At 43.9% G+C, this 19,515-nt stretch overlaps 1 protein-coding gene across 1 annotated transcript in view; it reads left to right on the plus strand.

Annotated features, from left to right (window-relative positions):
* TACC2 (transforming acidic coiled-coil containing protein 2) overlaps positions 1-19,515 on the plus strand; it is a 148,818-nt gene that overhangs the window by 56,430 nt on the left and 72,873 nt on the right. Inside the window, exons 5-6 of the mRNA XM_062000731.1 lie at positions 11,398-11,523; positions 18,367-18,495. Coding sequence (XP_061856715.1) covers positions 11,398-11,523; positions 18,367-18,495 — 255 coding nt within the window. The remainder of the gene's footprint in view (positions 1-11,397; positions 11,524-18,366; positions 18,496-19,515) is intronic.

Below are 19,515 nucleotides of genomic sequence, written 5' to 3' on the forward strand. Positions count from 1 at the left end.
CACAAACAGTGTAATCAATAAAGCCTTTTATTTTTTTAAGGCAGTCAGTCAAGAGCTTATGTAAAATCCTTGGAATTTTTTAGCATGATAACATTGTTATGCTCTCCTAACTGATAGAAATATCAAAGCCAGCTAAGAATAACTCTGCAGCAGACAGAGAAGATTGGGTTTGTTTCCTGGAATGGAAGCAAAAAAGCACGTATTCATTGCTCAGTTCTTAACAACCAAGGGAAAATATGTAGCTATCATGAAAACAAAGGGATACTTAAAACTCCCATCTCTCCCCTTCTTCATAATGTCATCAAATTAATCAAAATACAGAGTTAGTTTTGCCAAATATTTGAAAGTCTCCGTGATTTTCCACATGGTCTCTTTGTTTTCTCTTTCTGGGGGGATGCTGTGAAGGTACATGAAACTTCTGTTGCATACAGCACTCTTCAAATCTTGTTCTCCTGGTAGAAACACCAAATAAACTTGGTTTGCCCACTGGAATTTGTGAGGCTTAGAGTCTAGGCTAGAGTTTTCTAAAAATCCATCTTATTTGTTTGGGAAATTGCAAAATGGGAATTGCCCATCCCTTTGATCTTCCAAAATGTAAGGGGTTAACACGAAACTTACCTTATTTTCAAAGCAAAAGGTTAAAGTCAAAGTCTGGAAATTTAAAGAGACAGCCATCCCAAAGCCTCACCAATAAAAATTGCTGGGAATTGTACAACCTAATTTTCAGCTGCCACAAATGGTGGTTGGGGACAATTTGTATGTGGAAAGTAGTGGAAATACAAAGCTCAGGTGTTTATTACAGAAGCAGCTTGGATATCTCAGCCAGGCTGCTTGGCAGCTAATTGGGTCTGTGGTTTTGCAGTGGATGAGACTCATTAGGAAATGCAAAAGGGACACTCCACCTTGATTTTAAATTAAGTATATTTATATAGTTTTCTTCATTGCAAACAGCCTTAAAAATAGATGAGTTGCACAATTCAGCCTTGTTCAGAAGTGTAGCCATTGCTGCTTGCCCTATGGTACAACTATGGTAGTGTTTGTGTTTGCTTCTATACCAATGATAATCTCAAAGTCAGTTTGAAGAGTTGGAGAAGAAAGCACCTTGTTTTCATGCTTACAAGGAAAAACTTGACAGTCTGATCTGAGTTGATCCTGTCTTCTCAAAAAACAGAATGCAAATTTAAAAGAAAAACTGTGGGGTTGTTGGTTTGGGGTTGGTCTTGGAGGTTTTTTTCCACATTTATTTACTGTAACATTCTTTCCAAGTCAATTTCATGGGGTTTTCATAGTTTTTTTAGAGAGATGACTCATTTCCCCCCTGCCAAGTGCTTTGGTTGGGCAACAGTGACAGGGTTTATGGGACAAACCCTCAGATGGAATTCATGGGAACTGGGCAGAGTGGGTGACCACTAGCTGTGCAGTGCCCATTGGAAGCTTTCACCAGGTGCCCACCCCATCTTAAAGGACTCTGACCATGTCAGCCTGAATAACGAGCTCTCACATGTTTATAGTCCAGGCTTCTGAGAACACAACTAAAATCAATGTCCTGGAGTCCAGCACTTCTGGAGGTTCTGAAGTACCTTGAATTTTTCTGTAATTCCATTTCCCATTTTCCTGTGTGTAGGGTAGAAACGTTGTGTACCTGAGAAGAAGCTTCATGTTCCTGCAGTTAGGAGTAGCCTGGGATGTGGAAGCTGGGGTGATGTTTGTGTGTGTGTGTGTATATATATCAATGTGCTCTGCCTTCCAGCCCCAGATGGCTATGTAAAGTCAGGTAACTAAAGTGGCACCATGGGAACTTTGTTGTACCTGTGTCAGGAGCTACTCAGCACTGCCCAACTAAAAAGACAATTATTTCTTTTAGGGTTTCTTCTACCCCTAAGATTGCAGCCTCCCTTCTCATATGTAGCTTGGTAAATGTCATTTTCATAGGCACATGCACATGTAGTGGGGATCAGCAAAGATGAAATCCTTCACCCGATGCAAAAACCCCACCGTTCTCTAAAAACGTTTGGGATCTACATTGAAAAACCACACAACAGCCGCCCCCAATATAAGCCATCGTGATGTCTCCTGGCCTTTCCCCGAGGCTAGCTGTTCCCTGGGAGCTAGGGAAGGGCCCTCAGCCCGGCGGGGCCACCCTGCAGAACGGCTCCAGCCGCGGAGTCCCTCTCATCAGCGCGGCTCACCCCTCCGAGCCAGCCCCGGCAAAAGCCTTTTGCAACACTTTCTTTGGCGGCTCTTTGATCTGCGGGCTCCCAGCCTCAGCCAGACGGCCTCTCTGACGATCAGCCCTGTCCTGTAATTGTCCCTCCAGCCTTGCCGGGAGGTGGCTTCCCTCTTGTTTTCCTGTAGCTTTTCAGCTGCTTTCCTCTCTCCTCCCCCAAGCCTGTTATTAGCAGATGAAGCACACTTTAGCACCGTGTTCCTGGAGTTCCTGCGAACCAGTTTTCCAATGTTTAAGTAGCAGAGGGCACAGGGAGGAAAATGGAAATGTTTTCTGTGACAAAGGTGACTTGAGATTGTTTATCAGTAGGTGGTAGGGTTTTGGTACAGCAACAGGCTAATGCATGAACAGGGAAAGGTGTGTTACTTGAGCAAAATGACCACTTTCTTTGAAAAATGCTAAATTTGGGGTTGTTAGCATGAGCGTAGCTGGCCCACGTCCACAGCTGTGCACCAGCCTGAAATGCTGCTTGCAAAGAAAATCAACATTTGTTTTAATAAATCTTATTCTCTCCAGAGTCTCCCCGCACCTCAGGGCTGCTATACCTGCAGAAGCTATTTGTGAAATGGTTTCCCGATGCCAAAAGTGTTTCATTCCCCCCAGGCCCCCCAGTGAGCGGGTGGCTGAATGCCCGTGCCTGTATCACAAATCGAGGTAACTTTTTCCGTGGCTGACCTCCTGCTGCTTGGGAAGTAGGAGATGAGACAGCTGTGCTTCCCTAAAACTTTTACCCTCTGCTTGATCTTAATCCATGCTGTCAAAGTGGGTGCTACTTGCTCCTGGTCCTGCCACTCGGAGAACTCCTCACAGCATATCATACCCTACATGGTGTTTAGCCCTCGATGAGCCATTCCTCACAGCCCAGCTGATGTTGATAGTTTACCCTTTTCTCAGCATTTTCACCCCTTACAATATCTGTTATGGTCTCTGGGGGTCATTTGTTATATTCTACTGTTTCCTGTGCTGGCATCTGAACTGTTAAAAGCATCAGTGAGCACATCTAAGGGAAATCTCCCTCATCTGCTTTCAAACTAGATGCATCCTGTAACACAAAATTGACCTGATCAAAACTCTCTTCACTCCTTTTGGTCATAGAAAAAAAAATAGACCAAGGGCTAGAAGTACCAACAGTTCAGGAGTCAAAACAAAGAATTTAACATTTGATGAATACCTTTTTCCACCTGAGGCTGAGTTCTGAATTGATGCTTTGAGAGGTCCAACCAGTATCATTACTGTACCCTAACATTACCAAGAGATGCATAGTCCTGCTAAGAGCTAGGCTGAGCTCTGAGGAAGAAATACTGGTTTTGTCACTCAAGCAGGTGTAGCTGGCACCACTGTTGAATGTCCAGAGTTTGAGGAGAACACACATGGAGTCAGTTGGGAAAAGAACTCGGCTAAATTAAGTCTGTAGCTCCAGCATTTTATCTGGAATATCTCGACTGGGCACTTGATAAGCGAGGAATCTACCAACTGTCTTGCTGTGGGATAGACATTACAGACATTTGGTCTATAGTTGTTATAAGACATGTTATAAACATGATAATGATCTCCCTGGGTAGGGAGTCAATTAATTCCTTGACTGCCGGCAGCTTGTATATGCAATTTGGTGTATCTCAATGCAAAGACTTAATTACCTGCAAAGCCATTCTTTTGTGTTGTAATGAACCCATAGGAAACCTAAGAGATTAGTAAGGGCATGCGACTAATTAAAACTGCTCTTTTTTGTTAGAGGTAAAGAAACCTAAAAGAAAAACTGCATGACTTTAAGAGCTGGAACTAAACACAAGCATTAGAGCAGGAATGAAAAGGTTTGGTTTAGATTTACAGCTGTAAACAAATACATTCTCAATGGGAGCTGTTACAAACTTTCCCTGCATCCTGAAGCTTTGCCAAAGTTATCTTTCGACTTATCCCAGACACCTGAAACTTTCGAAACCTTGCCAAGCAATCAAGCAAGGCTCTGCTTCAGTGTTTTGGGTTTTTTTTTTCTTTAAAAGAAACATTAGCAGGTATTTCTGTATGTTCGAAATATTACACACCTCCTAATTTTATCCAGCCACATCCCCACACACACACTCGCACCCCCCGCCTGCAACAGATGTAAACTCCCTACAGCCAGCGCTTTGTCACTGACTCCAAGAGCCCTGAAGAAACTCTACCGCAAAACCACGCGGAAAAAAAACCCCAAACAAAATCCAAACAACAAGACAAAACCCACGTGTGTGTCTGTTCCCCCTCCTTCTCTCCTCGTGCCCCGGAGCGCCCCGCGTGCTCCCCCGCCGGGGTCGGACAGCCGCTCCGGAGGCATCCGACCCAGGCGGGGGAGGACGCGGGGCGCGGCAGACTGGGTCGTGGAGGCCTTTCCTCAGGGAGCCTCATGGGAGGAGCCTCTGAGAAAGAGCTCCAAAGCTTCTCCTCCTCTTCATCGGCCTTTTTGTACGCTTCAGAGCTCGCCCAAGATGCCGGATTTGGAGGCGTGGGGCTAAAGGCGCTGGTTTCCCCACCCGGGATGGTGGAAGTGGAGGGAATCCGTGTTAAACTGAGAGATTGTCGCGGGCTGTTGTGTTGGAAGCGAGGATGACTGAGAATAGGAGAGCTGGTGATTATTTCCTGGCCTTGGTAAGTAGACACTTGTGAAGGGAAAGTTAGCCAAGGAAATAACAAAAGCAGTATGCAGTTAGGGTCTTTATCACCGAAGTTTGCTGCTGTTTGCCGCTGCTTTGCTCTCTCTCGAAAGACTGATTGCGCTTTTTTCAGGCTTTATTTTTTTTCTCCCTTTGAAAAACTATTTGAAAAGCGAATCTTTCACCGAGTCAAATGCCCTCCTGCTCGTACAGCTCTGGGAGAGGATTAACTCCCCTTACCTCCAAGACACAGGCTGGATGGTTTTGTGGCTCCTGCGGTCACGTTTCTGCTCGGGCAGAGTGTCAGCGAGTGAGGAGACTCTGTGTGTGTGTATATGTGTGTGTGTGTGGCTGGAGGGAGAGGCTGGTCTCACTGAGAAACTTCTGGTTCAGGTTTACTAGCTGGAATTTAGAAACTTTTAAATTCTGCAGCAATGACATCAGGACGTGAGTGAGAGCCCTCAGAGGCTCTGAAAGCTGGATGGTGGTGACGTTATGGGCTTTTTATAATGGTTGACAGTTATTACAGCAAATATGCTTATTCATCCCGTGCAGGCGTGATTTATACTCCTACCACTTTTATGTGGTTTTCTGTTGTCCCTCATTTAGCTTGTGAAGGAAGCAATACTGTAACATGTGTTTCAGTCCCCTGAAGTCTTTTAATCTAAAATAAGTTTGTTTGTTTAATATAGTAACTCACCATAACTTTTAGGTTCTAATGTGACCACAGTAATGTAGAATACTCAGGCAAAATGTATTTTTCTACTTGATTGCTTTGATTAATCACAGGGGTGATCAATCTGCATACACGTGTTACAGAAATTAAGGGACTTCTAAGGAAGAAGGGTTGGGTAAGAGAGGAAGTCCAGGCCCTCAGGTAACGTGTGACTAAACGCTGTTCCCTGCCAAGATAACTTCTCTGTCTTGTCAGGATTTCCACGAGCACTGCCAGAAAAGTATGGTTCCTGAGAGTGACTCTGCGCTGTCACGTGCGTGGGTTGCCTGACAGCCCTCCTTCCACCATCAGCTTGCACGGGCAGTTTGGGAGGTACCTGCAGGGATTGCCAGCTGCTCAGCTGCTGGGCTTCTGGGGTTGCTTATCATATGTGGGGTATTTCCTTTAGGAATTCATTTAAAAGATGTTTTAGTTTCTCTAGAATGTAGTTGCTGTGTTTGTTTTCCTGTTTTCCTTTCTTACTGCCAATTTCGATAGTAACAAAGTGAGAGAGGGACTCCCGTGCGTCTGGAAGCACAACATGGTGTGCAGAGCCTGGCTTGCCCTCACAGCAGCTGGCTGGTGCTCAGCCAGGATGATGGCAGTGCCTGGCCTTGGCACTAGGTGTGATTCAGGTGCTGCCTGAGTTGCCATGGACTGGGCTGGCTCTCCCTGGGTGCTCTGAGCACGGTCACCCAGCATCCAGAATGGTTCTGCTGATTGCTTGAGTCCAGCTCAGAGGAAAAGCATGAAGAGCATGTCAATCTTGGACTTGATGGAAATGCCTTTTTTCTTAAGTGTAGAAATGCTGCCATGCACAGTACTTAATGTCAAACTCTTGTGTCTCCTGTATGACAATGATTTTGTGTAATTAACACACGCCAGTTCATCTCTTGGATACCTTTATTACTGTGTTTGAACAGCACCCAACTCGGTAGGACTCAGCCTAGCTGAGGCTGCAGAAGGTCCTGTACTGTAAACACAAAGTGCTGATTGTGAGGCTCTTAAGGCATAGTTTCTCCTTCAGAGTACAGAAGGAATCTGAGAGTTTTCCAAAGTCACATATAGAGATGCATAATGTTGGCTTTACAAAAGTCAGGATAATTCCCCAAACGTGAGCTTTTGACTATGAGTCTGTGTTTAGCTGGTAAAAGTGAAGCCTGGGGTTGTATCTGTGCACAGCAACCAGCAAAAGTAACCCCCAATTACTGCTGTGACTGAGCTTTTAAAGCTGCCACTGGCTAACGGATTTGCCCTCTTGGGATGTCATTTGGTTATATGGATGTTCCTTTAGTTCACTAGGAAATAAAGCTGGCCTTTCCATTTCAATCTTAGCATCTCATATTTTGCCTAAAATTCTAAGAACAGTCAAATTGATTTTAAATTACCTCACTAGGAGTACAGGGGGGAAAAAGGGGGTCAGCTTGTCTTTAATCCTGTCCTGGTAGCTTACACAGGAGTCCTGAGCTGTTTCCTGAATAAGATTAGTTTTACTTTCTGATACCAGCTATGTTGATTTCTAATCTGAGAAATAGCTTCTTACCTCTTTCTCTGTGAAATGGTATTGACAGGAGTCCCAGTAAGGATGGAAACACTTCTAAAGAGTACCAAAGGTGCATAGAGTTACTATAGAAGATTATTGTTGGATTGTCTATGAATGAAGTTTATTTCAATGAACATGGCTAATCATAGAATTGTTTCAGCTGGAACAGACCTTTAAGATCATCAATTGCAGCCCTTGTCCCAGCCCTATCAACTACTAGACCATTTCCCTCAGTGCAACATTCACCTGTCTCGGAAACCCTTCCAGGGACAGTGAGTCCAGCACCTCCCTGGGCAGCCCCTTCCAATGCCTGACAGCCCTGGCAGGAAAGAAATTCCTGCTCAGATCCAGCTTGAACCTCCCCTGGCACAACTTGAGGCCATTTCCTCTTGTTCTATTGCTTGTCACTAGGGAGAACAGACTGACCCCCACCTCACTACAACTTCCTTCCAGGTAGTTGTAGAGAGCGAGAAGGTGTCCCCTGAGCCTTCTTTTCTCCAGGCTCAACAGCCCCAAATCTCTCAGCCATTCATAAGGCACAAACTCCAGTATAAGAAGGCAAAAATGCAGGTTTAAAAGGAATTACTCAATAAAAAAGTGACATTTTGTGAGGTACAATATGCTTGAATGAATGCATTCAAACTGATGTAGGTGCTGATCTAGGTACATCTCTTTCCCTTGCAAAGAATTGCAGGGTAAGAACCTACCAGAAACTGCAAATCCTATCAATGTTTTTTCTGTGGTTAATATTTTTTTCCTCACACATGTATAAACTGGTGCTCAAAGAATCAGCTCTTTGGCCCAAGTTATTGCAAAGCCAAAAAGGAAATCTGGAGGGTTTTGTCTGTCAGCCTTGCTGTACCCAGTCTGCAACGTCTCGTTTCTTTGAGGGAAAAGCCTTGCAGGCAATGAGAGTGCAGAGAGCTCAGTCCTGTTGTGTGATTCTTGGTGCTGTTTTCCAGAGATCTCTGGAATAAGAGCAGGCTCTATAAATCTTCCTGTTATCTCATTAAAAGCAACCAAATGTTTGGGACTAGGAGATAGCAGGGCTTGAAATGCTTATTGGTTTCCCTTAGAGTAAACTTGGAGCTCTTGTTGACTGTTCAAAGGGCACCACATCCAGCAATCCTGATTGGAAAACCATGGACAGGCAGAAAATGCCAAGACCTGCAGCTGCCTTCTGTCTCCAGCACTAGCATTGAAACACTTTAGAACTTTGGGATGAAATTAGGGATTTAAGATTTTCATCTCACTGATGTCTGTGAGAAAGCAAGGAATGGACCCACCAGAGCACCTTGTCCTGGCTGTGCTGGTGGAGGTGGCACCCAGGAGCTGGCCCTGCTTGGCTCTGCCTCCACATGTGTAAAGCTGTGCTTTTTTATATCTTTTAAATCAGTTTCCTGCCTTGGTTTGAAATGTGTTTAAATAGAAGAAATGACACAGGTTAATGCAATTATTTATCATTTATTCACTAATATTTAATGACAAATATGGGTGGAGCTTTGAAACTTACTGCTTGCACACCTGCCTTCCAACAGTGACTTGGAAAATCTTCTTTTCAAGGATAAGTAGAGACCTTAAAAGTGAAATTATGAATTTCAAGAGCCTAAGGACATTTGATGTGCTGTGTCTTTCACTCGTGAAACACTAATAACGGACTGAACCCTTTGGTCTTTAGGCTGAATTTAGTGTGCTTGCTGCAGCTGTTGGTAAGCAACTGTGCTTGTTATACTGTGAGGTATTTTCCTTTGAAAAGTATTTCAGTCATGCTTGTCATATGTAGAATTTGGAAGTCATTTTAAGTAGATCCTCTTCCAGACTTGACCCAGAGCTCAGGCAATGGAATGGAAAAAGCTCGTGGCCTTTCTACAGAGCTTGATTCTTGGAACAAATTGGCCTAAAAGGCAAGTTGCTGGTGAGGACTTACAGCAGGGACCTAGTGGTGGGTGCCTGGGAGGCGAAGGTGGTTGTGATGCCCAGGAATGTCACTTGTTGAACTTGTCTGAGCAGCTCCTGGATAGCTTCATTGTTTGTGCTGCACAGAGCAGAGTGGCTTGGCAATGAGCAGCTTTGCCATCACCTCCCCAAGCTGAGTTTCAAGTTACGTTGTCTGTAGCCTGTATGAAAATTGCTGTCTGGGAGTTTGTCTGCAGCAGATGCAAGTGGCAGACAGCAAACACTTTGCTTCTTGGGGGCACACTGGTACAACAGCTTCAGTTGCAGTTTTGGCTTGTGCTGTGCATTCTATGTGTTCACAGGAAAGTCCATTAGTGACCTGCCCATCTGTGCTTCACTCCTTAGGTCTGTAAGAAAGAAGTTGCAGTGTCCTGTTGTCAAGGTCCACTTTCTAAACACTCGTTTCAAGGCAAAGCAGAGGGGGCAGCCCAGTTTGTGCTCTCAGTGTGTGCAACTCATTCTAAAAGGACTTTAGAACTTATAAGCACCTTAGTGCAAACTTTCCTACAGCAGACTGGGCCCTCAGGTGTGGTTAAACCAGAGAAGGTGTGGACAGTTAATTGCTTAGTATTGTAATAGTGTAAGTTTTTTAAAAAATCAAATGTTCTAGGCTGTCATCTGAGAGCTGAGCTCAGTACAGTGTCTTGGCTCAGCTCTTGTTGGTGTTGGTGTAAGAGAGGGGAGTATGGCACCTGGCCTGTCAGGAATGCCATGGACAAATGAACTGCACTGAGGGCAGAATGATGCCGTGAAAACACTGGAAATGAAAAGCAGAAATACTGGCTTGCAGAAGGTCACAGGTGTAATGAGTTAAAACCTCATAAAACAGGCTTGATAAATCATTTTTCCCATATGAAAGTGTTACAGAATCCTCTAGGTAAAATATGTGAAGTGTGAGTGTATTCAGACAGTACCCTTCAATCATTACTTGAGTAACACTGATGTTATTATAGTGCAGTTTAACTCCTCATTATAACCAAAATATAAAGTACAGGAGAGAATCACACTGATCTCTGAAGTTAGGTAAGAAAGTAGTGGTTTAGAGTTAAAGCTGAGTTCAATGTTTGAGAGAGTTTGAGTTTCAAGCTGAAATCCTGAATGCTGAGGAACAGTTCGAAGTTTCCACACCCTTGCTCAAAGCTGTCTGTGTAAGGTGCCATCTATCTGTGGGAAGGGTTGGGTTTGTTTGGTAAACAACGTGGACAGAAGTGGGCTCAGGAAAACAGCACCTCAAAACTGAGCCACTCAGGTGAACCTACAATGTGAAGTTGTAACCTCAATTAAAAGTCTTATTTTGTGCTTTATATAAACCTGATCATTTTAATGAGTTTTAGAGAAAACTGACGCTTTCAGAGCCTGGATCTCTGAGTAGCATCTTGGGAAAGTCAAGTTGGAGAAGGCAACAAAAAGATTGCTTTTGGGGGATTCCCATGGTTCAGTGCCTGTTAAACAAAACAGCTCTTCTTCAGCAAGGCTTCTTTCCTTATTGATTCAAGGGTGTGTTTCCAAAGTGTTTTCTTTTAGCCACACAGTGCTGATGCTGGGCTGTGGCCTCCTTTCCCCAGGCATGAGGCAAGGCTGGGTATCTCCTTGCATGTGGTCCCTGTGACACCTTTGTCTGATCTGATGCTGTGCTCCCAGCAAGAAGCCCCCACAGAGCTGGACTCGTGTTACCTGTGTGTTGGGTGGCTTCTGAGCAAAGAAGTCTCACCATTTCTCATGTTCAAGTAGTAGCTTGTTTTCTCACTTGCTTTTTAAAATCTGAATCAAAATGGGGTTAATTTGCTGTTGGATTGTACTGCCTCATTGCTCTTGCAGTTGTAGCACAGATAGATCATAGAGTCATAGAATAGTGGGGGTTGGAAGGGACCTCTAGAGATCATTCAAACCCCCCTGTGAAAGCAGGTTTCCTCAGTCAGGGGGCACAAGAATGTGTCCAGGTGGCTTTGGAAACCTCCAGAGAAGGAGCCTCCACACCCTCCCTGTGCAGCCTTGGCCAGGGCTCCCTCACCTGCACAGTAAAGAAGCTTCTCCTTGTGTTTAAGTAGAATATTTTGTGTCCAGCTTATGTCCATTACCCCTTGTCCCATCATTGGACACTACAGAAAAAAGTGTCCAGATAAAAATCCAGTGACTTCAGTCCAGTGGGAACAGTAGAGCTGTGCACAAAGGCAACTTAAGTTAAAACCACCCACTTTTGCTGTGTTCCCTAACATATAAGTTAGCCTGTGCATGGCAAAGGGCAGGGCTTCAGGCAGCCAAATGACAGTAGTGCTGCAGTAACTCTGACCTCTAAGGCTGCTTTTTCTTGTGTCTTTTCTCTCCACAGCCCTCCTGGGCCAGGTGATGATACACAGTTGGCTTTTCCCCTTGATCCTTCTGAGCAGCCCATAGGTGTTTCTGCAGCGTATGGGAATGTTGCCTCCGTGGATGCTGCTGAGCTGACTGCAGTGAGGTATGGGTATTGTACAGAGCCATGGCAGTGGGAGCAGTTGATTACTGGGGAAGGTGGGATGGGGAGGAACACAGAGAGAGGGCTGTGCTCCCTAAGGAATGGAGACCACTCCTCTCAGGTGGATATATGTCTGGTATGGCCAGTTGCCCAGTCCAGCAGTAGTCACTGGAGCATCTGCCAGTGGAAATCTTTACCAGAACTTAAAGGTTTTATCAAAACCTTCAAAGGAAGATGCTGTTTTACCGTTCCTTGGGATTGAATCACTTTGGCACGTAGGAGGATCATGCCATGTGAAGGTGCAATATATGCCTTATATTTTTTAGGTGCTTAGAATGATAGAATCACAGAATGGTGGGGGTTGGAAGGGACCTTTAGAGATCATCCAGTCCAATCCCCCTGCCAAAGTAGATCCACCTAGATCAGGTCACACAGGAACACATCCAGGAGGGTTTTGAAGACCTCCAAGGAAGGAGCCTCCACACCCTCCCTGGGCAGCCTGTGCCAGGGCTCCCTCATCTCAACAGTGAAATAGTTTTTTCGTATGTTTAAATGGAACTCTTTGTGTTCCAGCTTCACCCCATCACCCCTTGTCTTGTCTCTAGATACAACAGAAAAAAGGGATGTCAGGAGACTGGGATATTTAGATATTTGTAAATTTTAATGAGATCCCTCTGCAGTCTCCTCTTATCCAAGCTACACTTACACTTTTGTAGTACAAGGTAACTGATCCTTTGGACATTTTCTTTAATTTGGAGAAGATCCTTAATAGTATAATGCTGAGTATAAAGTATTTAAGTATCTCTACTGGACACTGGGTTTTTGTCTGTTTTACTTGCACTGAGGGGGAAACTGACGGGTTTTTTTTGTGCTGGTGGTAGTTGAGTTGCCAGGATCTTTGTACATATGAGTTTGTCTTAACTGCCAACAGTAGACAAGCCCTGTAGGGTGTGTTTACCCATCAATCATTGTGAATTTAGTGGAGTGCAAACATACACAATGTATTTAAGCTAGCATTAAATTGCCTAGCTGAAGTAGCAATAATATGCTATCAGAAGCAGAAAGGAGCTTGTGTGATTTGCTCAATCCACCTTAAAGGCTGAGTGACTCTGCTCTTTAGCCTGTCCTGGTCTTCCATCAGTCCCCAAGCTGGTTAGTCACTAATGCTGGCTAAGTGAATCTGGGAGAAACAAACTTTTTCCTACAGTTGAGGTAAGATGATCTAGAGAAGCTTACAGGGGGAAGCTAATGATGTGGGTTTCTTCCAGTTCTTGTAAGTTTTTATTCAGAGTGTTGTCTGTCTTTGTTTTTAACACATGTAATTAGGTTACGGGTGAGTTTTTGATGATTTCTGCTTTTTCTTACTAATGGGTTGTTGGCCATAGTAGCAATGCAATTGGAAAAGAGGGAGCAGTAATTGAGATGGAGCTGTGAGCTACTTTCTGAATGCAGAAGAATGAAAAAAGACTACCACCAAAAGTACCAGGAAGGTTTATATACAGTGTGTGGACTACAGTCTGCAGTAGAAGATTCTGTTGCCCTTGGGGTGATAGTTTGCTGTTTGTAGGCAAAAGGCACACAAGCTGCCTGTGATGAAATATCACCTTAGGAAGCATTTTGGGGGAGTGGGAGTGTTGCAACTTACTGCTTCTTGTAAATCTTAAGATTTCACACTGATCACTTTCTTATCTGGGTCAGGAATTTTCAGTTAGTTAGATTATACCTTTTCTTTTGATCTACTTCATAACTTACCTCTTTAAAATGTTTTACCATTAATGTCCAGAAGTTTGTCTTGGGGTCCCTGTCTCCATCCCAGCTGGTGCTGAGCTGCAGTTAGTCCATACAGGGTGGCTGAGCCCAGTAGGGCTGAGGGCAGGCAGGCTGTGCAGCAGCCACACAATCTGGCTCTTGTTTCTGTATCTTGAGGAAGGCACAAAGATTTTTGCAAGCCTTTGCTGCTAAACAGTTGCAAAACAGAGACATTTGGTGTGAATGCAGGTAGTTTTTGAGGTCCTGAAATGGAGAAAACAGAGAGAAACACACTGTAGTGAATCTGGCTGCAGGTAGTTCTCTTATGTTTGCTGATTGTCATTTCGTGTTTGTTTTTTTAAAAGCTGTACAAGTTAACTCCTGAGGTATTGTTTGTTTTTCTTACTCCTTTATTTTGTATCCTTGTTTGGCTTTAAACATAAAGCCTTCCTCTTCTCCTTGTACCTGTCTTTCCAGTCCAGGCTGTTGTTGCTTGCCAGCTTCTCTGGAAGCCTTGCAGAGGTGTTCCCTCATGTCCCAGCAGTAGAAACATAGTGGGTCCCAGTTGTGCCCACCCTCAGAGGCAGCTGGTCGACAAAAGAAGGGTTAATGTCGATGCAACTGGATCCTTGCTTTAGCTCCTGTCTGTAGCAGGCATGATTCAACTCTCTTCCAGCAGCAACAAACACTGCTGACTTCTCTGTGGTTGGTCAGACCAAAACTGATCACAGAATCACAGAATGCTAGGAGTTGGAAGGGTCCTCTAAAGATCGTCTGGCCCAACCCCTCAATAGCTACTGTTGTTACTGATAGTAGTAACTGTTGTCACTGATAGTAACAAGATAATGAAAGCAGGACTCTTAAAAGGTGAGGGATTATGCCCACAATGAGGATCAATGAGTAACAAGACTGGGCTTTTCTTATCCAAGAAAAGAGCTTCAGTGATGTTTGTGGTTTCATGTCATTGCCTTACCCCCCATCTTCTCTTCACCTGCCGTGTGGAGCAGATTCTATAGGATGATTGTGTGAAAGCCACTGCTTTTTTTTGCCATTTACATAGATATGTTGCACCACTGCTTTGCCTTTGACTAAAAAAAATCTCTAATGCACACAGGTGTGATGTCTGGTGTCAGTGCTTACTGCTTATACCTCTGCTCTATACTTCTGGGCAGAGCTGCTAGACAGTATGATGCCTTTCCATTCTGCCTGCAGTTAAGTACAATTCTAAAGTGGTTTCTCTCCCCAATATATTTAGTTATTTACTAGTAAGTTCATTTTGTTTCCATGTGTTTCCCCATCAGGGCTGTCACATAGTGCAGATGATGTGCAATTTGACAGGGGAAAAATAATGGTCCCTATAAGGTAGGGGTCAGTTTGTGCTAAATATCTTCCAGATGGCAGTGCATTATAGGAGATCAGGTTGTCACTCCGTCTGTCCAGTCAAGAAACACTATCTTTGTTTTGCTTCTTGAGAGCAACTGCCTCTCTCCTCCTCTGCTCCTAACATATTGATCAGGGATAACATGTTATCATCTGCTCAGTAACTAAATTTTATTTACTCTATCTACAGAGGAGCAGCCTGAAAAGAATTAGGTAAAAAGTTTGCAGTCTGTTCTGCCAGGCATTTGTTTAGCAATGAAACCGAAAGGCCAAGTTCACTCAGATTTGCCAGTACACATTGCACTAGAAGAAATTTTGGCAAGACACATCTTTCTGTGTTGCAGGTGCAGAGGTCTGCAACAGGACTTCTGTTTTACAGAAGAAATGTTAGGACTGAGAAGGCAGAGAAGTGCCCTGGCTGTATGAGACCACAACTTAGCAGGGCTCCATGGTTAGAGCAGTTTCTGTCTGTTCTGCAACTTGCTGCCCGACTTGTGGGGAAAAAAACCCCCTGCAACTGTCCAGGAAAAACACTGCAGCTTGGAAAGCACTTGCAGCATGAGTTGCCTTTAGGGTCAGACCATAGGTAATAAGCAGAGCAACCTAGTCTGGTCCTTCCATATGCTAAGGGAAGCTTCTGCTCTTCCATTTAATCTGCAGCTGGGGTTGTGGCGTTGCAGCACAATGCAGAGCATTTAGTCCAGAGCAGACAGAGCTGTCACAGCTCTGCTGTCAATATTAGGGAATGAAAGCTGTTCAAAACCTGAGCTGGCAGTGGGGAACATTGTGTTCCCCTGCATCAGGCTCTCTCTCCACTCCTGTTGTGTAGAGGGCATATTAAGCTGTCCTAAGGGAATCTGTGATGGCTGATGTTAGCTGCACTAAAAGCTATGTTGCTTTATCTGCAGATGGGCCTTTCCCAGTTGTGTAGTTCACAGCCTGGGGAGCTGTGAGGCTCTTGGGTGCTCCTCAGTGTCAGCAGCACAAGCAGGCAGGAATACCTCAGGTTATGTGCATATACAGACCATCAGGAAGTGACTTTTGACAATTACTGAAACAGAGATGGAGCTTGAAGAATGTTTGTCCTCTAATCAGTTCAATTCTACAGGAGAAAGACTGGCCAATGTATATAGTTCATTGTGCACTGAGAAGATTTGGCCCTACAACCATTAGAACATAGTTGGAGAAGAAGTTTAATTGGCAAATCTTGTTTCAGGAAGAGGGGTGGAGAGAGAGGCAGAGGTTTTATTGTAACTGCTTCACATCTGAGCTGATACAAGTACTGTAAGTTGGTACTGTGAGTTGATACCTGAACCTGAGTTGATCCAGACTTAGACTGGAGAGCTTAGAGTGGATGTGGAGTCTGTGTTTTGGACAGAGTTGCTGTTCTGCACTACCCTGCATGAGTTTGTGCAGTATAAACCATGCCTAAATTTTGATAAGGCAATATTAGCCCTAGAGCTGCTGTGATCAGTCTTTGTGTGGCTTTGCAGAGTGTTAGCAATGCCATTAATCATAGTGTATCTCTGAGAATTGTTTGATTTCTGTGTAAGCATTTAAAGGAGGAGGCTGAAGGGCTGTGAATGGACAGTGGGGCCTCTGGGAGGGCGACAGGTGCTTCAGTGGGTCATGTACTGGGATGGGTTTACGTGTGTATGACATAAGGTCTGTAACTTTCTGTACGTGGTATTCTTGCTTGGCTGAGCCCTCTTGTGAATTGCTTGGGTTTTGCAATCCTTTGTTTACTCTCCAAACAGATGTTCAGCACTCACTTATTTTTAGCAGTTTACTTTTTACTTTAAAATCTTCCTTTCTCTGTTCTTCATGTGCCCCTATATAGTCACATTGCCTTTGTCTGTGTTTGATGCTATTGCTATATTAGGACAAAGACATTTTTAGCAGAGGAAAGAGTTCTTTGCATGCAAACGGAAGCAACTTGATTTTATTTGTTTATTTTAACTTGAGATGTCTGAAAATTGAGGAAGCCTATGTCAGTTTCAGACCGGTTTGGGTAAACTGGGGAAAGGGAAGGAAAGAGCGTGTAAAGCAGGGAGGATTTCTTAGAAGAAATAACTGACTAGTTGTCCAATAGGACATAAGGCAACTGAGTGGATGTGAGATGATCAAGATAAACCACTCTCAGAAAGCTTTTGTGGTCTTAGTAAGTTAGTGGAGCAGTACTTTGGGAAATAACTGTTCTCTTGCACCCGTGTATTGTATCTAAAGTTAGGGATATGATTTATGGTTGTCCCCTGTTTGTATACATGTTTCTAAAGAAAGGGACCATATGTCCTTGAACTTTACCAGCTCTTATTCAGTAATACAATTTAATCTACCTTCTAAAATTACCATATAATTACTGGGGGGAGGGGAAAGGAAAATTAAAAAGGAATGGCTAAGATAACTGTTTATGTTTAGTTCAGGAAACCTAAAAGAAACTTCTCAGCCAAGGCTTTGTTCCACCAACGTTTCCTTAAACGTTTGTATCTGGAACTCTGGAAGCAGGAGCCTGGCACAAGGGAAGGATGTTGTGTGTATCTGGTACCCCAGGACATCTGTGTCCCTCTGGTATGTCAGAGCTGTCCTGGAAAGAGCAGCATGGTGTGACAAGACCCTATGCTGCTCCTGCTTTTGAGTTATGAAATCGTTGGTTATTTTGTTCCTTTTTCTGTCATTAGTTTAGTGAGTGTGGCCAAGAGAAGGAAGAATGGTGTGCTTACCAGTGTGCTTCAAGTGAGGGGCAGTGCAAGCAGGGGGTGAACTTTTGAACACAGGGGTGATTTACACACTTAAAGAGCATGAGAAAGCTCCAGAGAGAGGTGTTTTATCTGTGCTGCTGTCAAAAGCTTTTTGCCTAATTTGAGGTTTGCTTAAGAAAACAGAAAGTTAGTGTTACTGTAACAGTGCATTCTGCCCTGGGCTGTCTTGAGCAGAGGGAGTGGCAAAACTATCCTCCCTTCTGTGCCAGGATTTCAGGCAGATGGCACTTTCTTCCTGTATTCTGGTTGGTGTCTATGTGCAAGAAGTCCTTTTTCTGCAGGGCCCAGCAGTGGGTATGCCTCTTTGCAGTGCCCTCCCTTGTGATGAAGAAACTCAGTCTTTCCAGTCTGTGTTTATGTGCTCTGGAAATCATTATTTGACTGTCATGCTTCTGAGCTTGAGTCTTATGGAGCTTTGCTGAGCTGAGAGACTTGTGGGAATTAGCAAATACAGCAGTATTACACCCCCATAATCTTGACATTCATGTCATGAGTTCAGGGATTATTGTGCTTTTAGCTTTACAGCATAGGGAGAGCTTTTAAAGTAAAAGAATTTTGTAGTCCCGGATTTTTGGGTTTTTTCCTAAAACATAAGTCACTGAATTGAATGTTTGTATTGTACATTGAGCAGGAAGGGCTGTGTGAGAACTGCAAAGTACTTGTTAGTGATTTACTCATTTCACTAATTTTGTATACAGTTACATTCCTCTGGCAGTTAATGTCATGGTCCATATGAGCTGTCAGGACTGCAGTATGACTGGTTACATGATCATCTGAGAGATTAAGTGAAATAGGGTTTGTAGGTGGGGGAGAGATAGAATCAGGGTGGGGATGACATGTTCCTTACAGCTCCTTAGTTTAGATCCAGCCAAAGTTCATCTTTTAAGGTGACTTCACTACAGCTTTGTGGGCACTTCTGAAATTTGTCAGCTCATTCGAATTGGGGGTTTTTTTTCAGCACTTCCAAGCCTGAGAGCTGCAAAGAAGTTGATAACCTCGTTTCTGAGGATGTACCTTTGGCTGTGACCTCTGGTGATGGTGTGCAACTGTCTGTTCAAACTGAAGGCTTCACAGAGGAAAAAAAGAGGTACTGTGCAATGTTAGTTCATATGCTACAATAAACTTCCCTGTCTGTACATCCTTTGCTTAAGAAAACCTAATGAGCATGAAAGAGGCTGAGTAGCCTTTTCATGTTTAACAGGTGTTTTGTCTAAGTTACAGGAACACTTTGTTGCTAGATTTTGAAACCAAGTGGTAGACTGTCAAGACCTGCTCTCTCTACACTATTTACTCAAAAAGACCAGAAGAGGGAGCTTGGACTACACTGGTTATTACCATGCTGAGTCTTATTGCTGCTTTACATTTCATGATTATTTAGTGGTGGCTTTTTTCTTCCTTGGGTTTAAGTTTGGATTTGGTTTTTTGGTGTGTGTTTGTTTGTTTTTCTTGAAGCTGTGCAAGATCAGGTTGTATTCAAGAAGACTGTTCTAATCATTCCCCTTCAGATATTTACCAGCATCTTTCCTGCCCTGCTGATTTGCATTGTGGTTGTCAGTAGTGAAGGAAGCAGTTCAGCTTTTTTTTGCTATTGCTTAAGGAATGTTGAATTATCTTTATTTCCAAGTTACATGTTTTTCTCCTTCAGATTTGCACTGATTGGTGCCATAATGTTTGATAGATGACCTTAGGGCATTTGTGCTTGGAAATCCCCTAAACTGAGCTGTCCCATCTCAAATATAGTCAAGCTGAGGCATGTGCTTGGATATTCATGTCAGAGCTTCAGATGCCGCCTGTCCCGTGGGTGATTAGCCAGAACGCTGTTGTGGCTGGGCAATGGAGGCATGCCCTCATTGTCACTTCTATACATGGAAAAGGTCACAGCACAGCTGAGAAGATTCAGTGGACCCTCCCTGGAGAACAGCATTCTCCACCCCACAGATATAGATTGGCAGCTTGTGATAAGTGTGATACAGGATGGGAGACGCCACGGGAAATACAGTTATTCCACTAAAGCTCTGTTCAGAAAGGTCAAAAGATGCTGCTGTCAGCAGGAGGATCCTCTGAATCACGAATGAAAACATCAACAATAGACAAGTTCTGCTATGAA

Source organism: Colius striatus, chromosome 8 (assembly GCF_028858725.1).
Source record: "Colius striatus isolate bColStr4 chromosome 8, bColStr4.1.hap1, whole genome shotgun sequence".
NCBI lineage: Eukaryota > Metazoa > Chordata > Aves > Coliiformes > Coliidae > Colius > Colius striatus.